The 10,000-nt window shown below is 44.5% G+C and overlaps 1 protein-coding gene across 6 annotated transcripts in view; it reads left to right on the plus strand.

The window, feature by feature from the left end:
* Positions 1-10,000, plus strand: part of diaph2 (diaphanous-related formin 2) — a 642,359-nt gene that overhangs the window by 194,817 nt on the left and 437,542 nt on the right. For all 6 annotated transcript variants that reach the window (XM_063190038.1, XM_063190036.1, XM_063190039.1 and 3 more), the window contains 4 exons: positions 4,840-4,914; positions 5,052-5,121; positions 5,944-6,080; positions 9,359-9,467. In XM_063190038.1, coding sequence (XP_063046108.1) covers positions 4,840-4,914; positions 5,052-5,121; positions 5,944-6,080; positions 9,359-9,467 — 391 coding nt within the window. The remainder of the gene's footprint in view (positions 1-4,839; positions 4,915-5,051; positions 5,122-5,943; positions 6,081-9,358; positions 9,468-10,000) is intronic.

Genomic DNA, 10,000 nt, shown 5'->3' on the forward strand with positions numbered 1-10,000 from the left:
TTTAGCATCACAGTAGGGCTGTGGCTGTTCTTTTTGAAATAGTTCTGTCTTTTCTCCAGTGTGCCACATCCAAGCTGAGGATTCATTATTGCCGTCTTCTTCTTTAGCTATTTTATTTAATGTTCATCTAATATTTTGGTGAAGTTCTTATAAAGTTCTCGTAATACGATGAGATACGATTGAAACTTTATTGTCTATTACACGTGTCGCCAAAATGGCCTCTTGCCGTGGTTCCAGTCATTCACATAGACATTAAAGAAGACATAACAAAACAAAACATCAAGACAATAACAAGGCATTACAAGTCATAACAAGACGAAACAATACATGTACGTATGTTGGTGGTATAGTAGAGAAGCTGGTAGTATAATATTCAACTTGTTTCGCCATTCCTTACTACAGTCATTCGGTTATTCTTAGTCTAGTAGCCTTTAACCTTTTCAGTATACACTATATAAACACACTACCCGCAAGACGGCCAAAAGACCTTTTCTTGTCCCTCATTAACGGATGCTAATGAGCTTCTTGATGAAGTTATGTAATTGTCATTTTCATTATTTTTTGGACTGTCTCGGCCACCAATGTAAAGGTTAAGACCTTTAAGGCATGACAGAGATGCAGTGCTCCCTGGGTGTGTGTGTGTGTGTGTGTGTGTGTGTGTGTGTGTGTGTGTGTGTGTGTGTGTGTGTGTGTGTGTGTGTGTGTGTGTGTGTGTGTGTGTGTGTGTGTGTGTGTGTGTGTGTGTGTGTAGCGTGTAGCGTGTGTGTGTTTTTTGCATGTCAGAGCCATGCAATGAAGCACCACACAAGTGCAATTCTGTTACTCATATTTCTCATATTATTACTCATGTTATGGCTTACACGTGAAAGCTTGATTTCTGAAGCAGATCTTTTTAAGTTGAAGTATACCAATAAACAGTAAAATAAAATCCAAATCAGAAAGATATACAGAAGTATACAAGGCATATTTAATGGAGGAGAAATGCAAGAAACAAGAGATGGTGTATTTCGCATGTAGCGATTGTAGCTAGCAAAATATATTGTGCTTAAGACACACAGTTGGAGCCCACAGGGGGGGGGGGGTAGCGGCTATATATGGGGTCTAATAGATGAAAACGCTGTACTCCTGTTCATCACACCAGCGTTGGCAAATTCAGAACAGGCCAGGGAACAAGTAATGTTTGCTTTATTTCCTACTGCGAATGGAAATGAAGGTATTACAGTTGTAGATTGCTGGTTATGAACTAGGTAACACTGTAGTCGCACCACATACTTATAGGTTCTACGACCAATCTAATGAAATATGTATAATGCAGTGTTATGAGGCTTCCTTCTCTGTTCGCCATCCATACCACAATACAGGTAAGAAAGATGGTCTTTGGGATGTGTTCTGAAAGTGATATTTTGTAGGCAGAGAGATTAATGAGCATTACATGTGTTTTCAGCCATTTGTGAGGCAAGTTGATTGTCCTTGCAATTGTTTTTTTTCCTTTTCTTTTCTTTTTTTCTCGTTTTTGTGAGCGAATACAATGCAACACACTGGTATTTATGGTCTCACTCTTAGTTTCGCCATCATAACTCCTTCATATAAATCAGCTTTTTATGGTGCTCTGCATAAAATGCCCCGTAATTGCATCAACCCAGAGAAGGAAAAAAAAATCTGTACACCGTACTGTACATAAAAAAAAAAAATCTGGGAAAAGATGGACCATGAATTTTTCATTTCGCCCGCGGAATGTACATGATTGTGGAGAGTAACACAATTTGGTGGCACTTAACTGCTGGATTACACCTATCAATATTTTATAAACAAATTCTGAGCCCACACCCCATCCACCCACTTCACCCACCCACTCACTGCCACTCTCCTTCCTGACACCACAACAACCACCACCACCACCACCAACCACCACTCAGCCGAAGTTAATGAAAGCTTTGGGTCCATGCCACAGACGCTCGGGAGAGAGAGAGAGAGAGAGAGAGAGAGAGAGAGAGAGAGAGAGAGAGAGAGGGAGACTGATAAGAGGACGGGGTGGGACTGCTTCATTTTTGACAGGAGGTGTCTTCCTGGAGGAGAGAAAAAATAAATAAAAAACCTACAGACTCAAAAAAAAAAAAAAAAAACCCTCAAAAACTGCGACAGACACGTAAGATATGGTGGAAGCGTAGAAGGCAAACCGGGACAAACACGCCAATGCTGCAGACAGCAGAGACGGCACTGCAGACACAGAAGAATAGAATAGGGCCACCGTGAAGAAGCTATAGCTTTATTTCCTTCCTGGCGGAGTTTGCCTTGAAGATTCGTCATCTTCTGCCACTTTCAAATTAATCTATCTGCAGTTCCCTGCAGGAGGGAGGGAGGGAAGGAGACAGTGAATGAGAGAGAGAGAGAGAGCGAGAGAGAGCGAGAGAGAGCGAGAGAGAGCGAGATTGAGAGAGTGAAGGATGCAGAGAGGGAGAGACAGACAGTCACGCCTTAAAGTGATAAAAGCCCATGACAACACACAAGGGAGGGTTTCTCTTACTCAGCCAGGCTTGCAGCTGTCACCGTCCAATTTCCTGGTTTTCTCCTCTCCTCTGTTCTCACAGCCATACCAGGTGGGCAACATGGAAGTGCCTTTGCTTTGATGGTGGACATCATGTCAGCTCTTTTATTATTAAGCCAAATCAGAAAATATTCACTCTCATTAGTGCATCCTTACAGTAGGGGTTTTGTTTGGTCAATAGTATTATTGTGGCTGTGTGTGTGTGTGTGTGTGTGTGTGTGTGTGTGTGTGTGTGTGTGTGTGTGTGTGTGTGTGTGTGTGTGTGTGTGTGTGTGTGTGTGTGTGTGTGTGTGTGTGTGTGTGTGTGTGTGTGTGTGTGTGTGTGTGTGTGTGTGTGTGTGTGTGTGTGTGTATGTGTGTGAACTTGTATTTTTGTGCGTGCATGTGCGTGTATGCAGTACTGCTGTATTGTTGTCTTTGTGTGTGAGTGTGTGTGCATTCATGTGCATGCGTGTTTAACTCTAGTGAGCTAAATGGCCAGGCTTTAATTAGCCCAATGCTGCTCCTATTGTCTCGTTGTAACACTGCACGAGGCCTAATTCATCTCAGTTTGCAGGTGCTCACAATCCACCTGCAGTGCCAAACACAAGTGACGGTTGAGTGATTTATTTATTTATTTATTTATTCTAATTCCCCAGTTGTGAAAGCTACTGAATTGTGTCCCCTTAACCATGCCCCCTCAAAACTGGCTCACTGGTACACTGGTACTGCTTCACATCTCATATTTTCCTTCTGTGGTTGACGGCTTTTGTTTATTCCCCAATTGTGAAAGCTACTGAATTGTGTCCACCCAACCATATCCCCTCACACTGGTTCACTCTCCTGGTGCTCTATGTTGTTGTCGTCGCACATCTCTTCTTTTCCTTCCTTCTTCTCCATGCCGATGCACTTGCTAGCCTCATAAGCAGATGTGTCAGTTGTGCACCGCTGCGGAGATGGTTACGGAAGGTCTTTTTGTTTGTCAACGGTGGTGTACTGTAACCGTTTTCTTGGCCGGAAAACAAAGTCGTCTGTAAAGGAAACCCGCAAAAAAAACCCATTAAGGCTGGAAGGCTCTTCGGTAATTTGACAGTTATAAATTTGGAACATTATGCTGTTTTGTTTTATTAACAAAACACACCAGCCCCCATTAGAATGTACTGTACACAGCATAATGGTAATAAGTTGCAAATTGGGTTCGGCCGCCGAATAATGAATTTTGAGTAATGGCGCGGGGAAAACTTTGAGTGTTTGTAATTCCTGCCTAATTGAATTGCGTGGATCAGAGAAAAATCTGCACATCACCTTCTTCCCGCGCCTCGGGCATCCCCCCACGTCGTCTCTCCCTCCCTCGCCCTAATCGAGGGTGCCTTCCGCGAATCTGCCAGTCAATACAAATGACTTTAATATGCATTCAGTTATTGCACGGAATCATTGTCAAAAAGGGCCCGATAAATCACTGACTTTTGGCCCCCTAATGCAACAAATTGCTCCATGTATTCTTCCTTATTGACAGTCTGGAGCGAAAGGACAAGGAGCGCTAATGACATAATCTTGCGTTGATCTTGCACGCAGCCAGAGAGCCTTCATCCACCAGTTTTCCCTCTCTCTCACTCTCTGTTTTCTATCCTGTCTCTGCACGTCTCTCTCTCCTTTCCTGTATCTCTTTTCTCCTGTCCCTCCCCCTCCTCTCTCTTTACTCTCTCTTCCTGTCCATTCCATTCCACTCTGGCTCTTCTCATTCTCTCTCTCTCTCTCTCTCTCTCTCTCTCTCTCTCTCTCTCTCTCTCTCTCTTCTCTCTCTCTCTCTCTCTCTCTCTCTCTCTCTCTCTCTCTCTCTCTCTCTCTCTCTCCCTCTCTTTCTCATCATCTCTCCCCACCCCCCCCCTCTCTCTCTCTCGGCCCACCACTCCACTCCATGGGCGGACAGCAGCTAGCCGCCTGCACTGGATCATGTGCCTCCTCGGCTCCAGATCCGTGGTGTGGTTAATAGCCAATTATCTCTCGCAAATCTGCAATCGATCGCCTGTGTTATCTTTCTCACAATGTTTTCCTCTTCTCCCACTCACCAAACAGGGCCCACGTGGCGCCTAACTACGCACAGTGGTGCTGTGTGATGCACCCGTGATGGCCCACAGGCCATAATGTGTTGCCAAGGTCAAGAATGTGAAAATGAATGCAAAGTTTTTATGAATCATTTTATTTAACTGTAATGCATTCATCTCTGCCGTTGAAATGTGATTGTGTATGATTGCGCCAAACTGAATGTCTTTATAATATGTTTTCTCTTTTTTTCTCCCCTTGTCTGCTTTCAGCTGGGTGAATAACTTTGGCCATGAAGGACTGGGTCTGCTTCTGGATGTGCTGGAAAAGTTGCTGGACAAGAAACAGTAAGCTCTGAATTTCAAACCCGACAAACACGGACTCACTGATTAAATTTGTATTCATTGGAATTCATTTATTATTATTTTTGAATACATGTGTGTTATTTTATCCTTCACATTTTCCCCTCTTCTTGTGCCCACAGACAGGAGAGTGTTGATAAGAAGAACCAGCACAAGCTTATCCAATGTCTCAAGGCCTTCATGAACAATAAGGTACTGCTGCTGATTGGTAGAATTGGTCTTTGGTGCAACCTTCACCTCATGCCATGCCGGATAATAGCCAATGTATTGCTCCTCCACTCTCTACCACCATATTAATGAATTGCCTTAGAAATATCATTCCGTGTGTATTGCGACTCAATATTTTAACATCCTGTTTTCATTGGCTCATTCTGCTAGAGGGATTTTTTTTCTTCTTCTCTCCCAAGTTTGATTTTGTCGTGTTTCAAGAGAAAGAGCATTTTTGATTATTTATATGTGAACTTCAGATGTATCACAGAGATAGCAGAGGGAAATGTCTTATTTTATTGCACAGTGAAGATATGGAACTTGTCCTTGACAAACTCCTAAAATATAAATATGTTTACAAATGTAAGGCAGTTGCAAATTCTCACCCTCTTTAAAAAATAAAATAAAAATAAAATAAAATCAAATCACGTTTGTTTTCCGCCTGGGCATCCTATCGATTTATTTTAGATTTTTAAATCTTTTGTTTACCATTTATTTAGGGTATGATGGTTCATCAGATAGTGTGCAGAATAATTATACAATTATATAATATGGATCTATTTAGATGTGTCCACTCATCCCAATTGTAAATTGAATGTGTGATAGTCTACAGTCTCCACTTCTCTTTCATTCATTACACTGTATATCTTTCATTTACATTGTGTCGTTTGCACAGCACAGACGTTCGTTTCACTTTGTCTGCACAGTTTTTCCTGAAGTGATGAAAATGCTTTACACAGTGGTAATGAGTGCTATGATTTTCGCCATATGTGCACATTTGTCTCCTCCCCTCCCTTCCTCGTGCAGTATGGCTTGCAAAGGATTCTGGGTGACGAGCGGAGTCTTCTACTTCTGGCCCGGGCCATCGATCCCAGGCAGACCAGCATGATGACCGAGATAGTCAAGATCCTGTCGGCCATCTGCATCATAGGAGAGGAGAACATGTGAGTTATTAAACGCACACGCACGCACGCACGCATGCACGCGCATACAGTACACAAACACACACACTCTCTCTCTCTCTCTCTCTCTCTCTCTCTCTCTCTCTCTCCCTCCCTCTCTCCCTCCCTCTCTCCCTCCCTCTCTCCCTCTCGTTCTCTCTCTTACACACACAGAATCGCATAGTCATGCACGTACAGGTGTGCACACAGTCACGGACACACATGTTTACAAATGGAAAAAATAACACATGTACTCACAAACATGTGCAAAGGTACGCACACACATGTGCACAGATAAGCACATGCGCAATCACACACACACACACACACACACACACACACACACACACACACACACACACACACACACACACACACACACACACACACACACACACACACACACACACACACACACACACACACACACACACACACACACACACACACACTGACTGACTGTATATTCTGCCTGGCTGATTTTTTATCAGCTGCGCTCGACGCGAACAGCTTTCTGCAAGCCACTGCCACTGCTGAGAAGGAGCTCAGCGGCAGCCTTCATAATCAGATTAAAGAAATACATTTGTAGACAACCTGTCATAGACCTTACAGGGAGACATTTTGTGCTGCTCACCATATTGCATTTGCGGCGAGAAGCCGTGAGACGTGTCGGAGTCTGTCGGTTAACATGTTCTTATTTAGCTCTTTGGGCTGCGTAATGTATTTAAGTGCTCAGTGGTGTTGGCCATGAACACACAGGCTGGCTGACAGATTATAAATTGAATCCAAGGGAGCTCCTTTTTTTCATTGTGTCTGCCACGGCACTGGTCTAGAATAACAATGGCTGCAAAAGCTGCACTTCAAAGCGAAGACTGCATTCTGTGATAGAAAATAAACAAACCAACAAAGACGGCACTGCACTGCACTGCACTGGCGAGAGAGAGAGAGAGAGAGAGAGAGAGAGAGAGAGAGAGAGAGAGAGAGAGAGAGAATATAAAGGCAAGAAGAACTGAGAAGGGAAATAGTTTTCCACATATCACTTGGCCCAATTGCGTTTTTTGACCGCTGTGACCACGGTGTTGGTGTGCTCCTTTACCCAACTGGTGAGCTTGTAGTGTGTGCAGGGCTTCAATCAATTTCCGGACTGTATGGCTAAATGCTTTAAAATTCTTTACACAGCACTGCCGTTTACAGCCCCCCCTTTTTTTGCACTTTATGCTGATGACTACATTTTTTTTATGAAAGATTGCCTGCGCCAGCTCTCTCAGAATTCACTCCAAGTTTAAACTGCGTAAAGGCAGTCACAGTTATTTTGATATGTTTACTTGTGATCACAGGTGCTGCGTGTGTATATTGCAGCGCTAGTGACAGTACGGGGTGGCAGGCGAGCAACAAAAAGAGAGTGAGAGAGAAATGATGCTGATGCTTCATTCTGTCTCGGGAAGCTTCCCCCTTGTACTGCACATGTGACAAACCCGGTCTTATTTCCAGTGACAACTTCAAAGGGTCACGCTCAGAGTTAAGCAGGTGTAGCTTTTATGTGATGCTCCGTTTGAACCGGGATGAAAGGCAAGCAAGCCGCACGAGCCCACAGCCCGACTACAACTTAATCACGTCAACAGCGAAGCGAGGCGAGGCGAGGCGAGGCTTCCCTTTCCTTCCATATGGTGTGGGTTTGACGCATAAACTTTGTTTGTTGTACAACCGCTGCCTGTCATACAACCGTAGCTGACAGGTCAGAAGTGATGAGGTGCAGTGGGGTAGGATGGATTCACAAAGCAGATTCCAGAACCCCTGCCTCTCTCTTTCTCTCTGTCTCTCTCTCTCTCTCTCTCTCTCTCTCTCTCTCTCTCTCTCTCTCTCTCTCTCTCCATCTCTCTCTCCATCAGCATGCAGCACGCGCAGCCAAATATAGGACTCGTTTACATTTCCTGTTTGGCTGTTTGCATAATGCATGGATTTGCAGTTTGCCAGCGTGTTGTCTCCGATGACGACTCTTAGCGCTGACACGTCTCCATAAGTCACCCATCCAAATTCCCACCGGTGAGCTGTTGTCGCGGGGCCTAACGTCTTTATGTGAGAATCAGTTATCCCAGCGGGGGTATACTTTTTTAACTTGTCGTCATTGGGAACCATTGAAAGGGGGGGAGAGAGAGGGAGAAGAAGAGGGATAGTGGTTGGTAGACCGAAAAAAACCAAGCAAAAAAAACAAAAACAAAAACAAGTTGCGGCAAGGGAGTGACAAAGGTGTTTTGTCTGGTTTTGTTGTCTGCATCCCTGGGTCCGGCAGATAAATCCTGGGTGATGTATGTGGTTCCTTCGAACCCTGTGGGAATAGGACAAGTCGGATGGCGCGATAAAGTCACACAGATAAGAACCGCTCAATGCCTCAACTTTTGTTGCTGGCTGTTTGATTTTCTAACACGGCCTCTCCTTTGTGTTCTTACCACAGACTCTCAGCACTGGCTTGCTTATGTTTTGTTTTTACCTAGTTATTTATTTGTTTTTCGCTTGCTGCTTTGTAGTGCAGCAACGTGACACGTCGTTCCCCGTAGACCATAATTGCCCAGCTGCCCACCAAACTGGCTGTTGGCCCATCTCTTATTTGCTTTTAGAACAATAGGGGATTTTTTATGTTATGTTAACGTTGTTGGCTGCCAGAGGCCCCCCCGAGCCATATATTTTCACCCAGGGAAAGTTAACATTGCCAGCTATGGTTTTACAAGCTGATTTGACAGCGGATTATAACGGCGATGGAACGGTCCTCTTCTCAGCGGCTTTTCATCGCCGGCTCAGTCAAATTGCAGAGGAGTTGTGCGCCGCATGCTGTTGTTGCAAAAGACCGACGTTACCTTCAACCGGGGTCAATGTAGGGAAGTGCTGTGTAAAACGCTTGTTCCACTGGCCTCAATAACACAGCCTTTTTGACTTCTGCAATGCTTTCTTTTTTTGTCCAACCCCTCATTCCCTCCTTCTTCCCCTCTATTCCTGTATTCCACTCTTCTACTTTTACCTTCCACTTCTTTTTCTCCTCCTACCCTTTCATTTCCCCCATCCATTCATCCATTCCCTTTTTCCACTCTTCCACTGCGTCTATCCCTTCTACTCTCATCCCTTTGACCTCTCTACCCCTCTTCACTCTTCAATGCTTTTTTTTTGGCCAACCCCTCATTCCCATCTTTACTCTTGTCCACTCCGTCTTCCATCCCTTCTCTCCATTCATTTTCCCTTTCCACTCCTCTACCGCTTCCGTCCTGTCTACCTCTCTCCTCCTCCTCCAGCTTGGACAAGATCCTGGCTGCCATGACCATCGCCGCGGAGCGCAATAACAAGGAGAGATTCGCCGCCATCGTAGAAGGCCTGGAGAACCACGAGGCCCAGCAGCTGCAGGTCAGTAGCCAGTTAGCCTTTTACGTAATTGAATACTTCAAACAAGTTACGTTTTGACCAAGAAGAGAAGTTCTGAGGCACCCAAGGTTGCGATTTTGCGTATCATACGCCCTGAAGAAGGCCTTCAAGGCTGAAATGCGTAGGCAATTGTAGCCAAATAAAAAGTACCAAAAAATCTTAACCTTGAGTGCCTCAGAACTTCTCTTCTTGGACTAAACTTTAGAGCCCCTAGACCGATGAGCACCAAGGAAAAAGGTGAAGACCCACAAGCACTCCAATTATCTGCTTGTAAGTTACGTTTTGAAGCAAAGCAGGAAAAAACGACTACTGGTTTCCATAGAAAACGCTTATGTCTCTGCCACCGGATGCAACTTGTCCTGCTTGAAATGCATTGAAATGAAGGTGTCTGATGTCATGTGGAGAAAGGTCCATGCCCTCCTGTTGAATACATGCTCATCACAACATAACTCTGCACAGCACAATGCGCACAAGCACAGTACAATACATGCATAGTGTAAGTACAGCACAGTACA

The sequence above is a fragment of the Engraulis encrasicolus genome, chromosome 23 (assembly GCF_034702125.1).
Source record: "Engraulis encrasicolus isolate BLACKSEA-1 chromosome 23, IST_EnEncr_1.0, whole genome shotgun sequence".
In the NCBI taxonomy this organism is placed as follows: domain Eukaryota; kingdom Metazoa; phylum Chordata; class Actinopteri; order Clupeiformes; family Engraulidae; genus Engraulis; species Engraulis encrasicolus.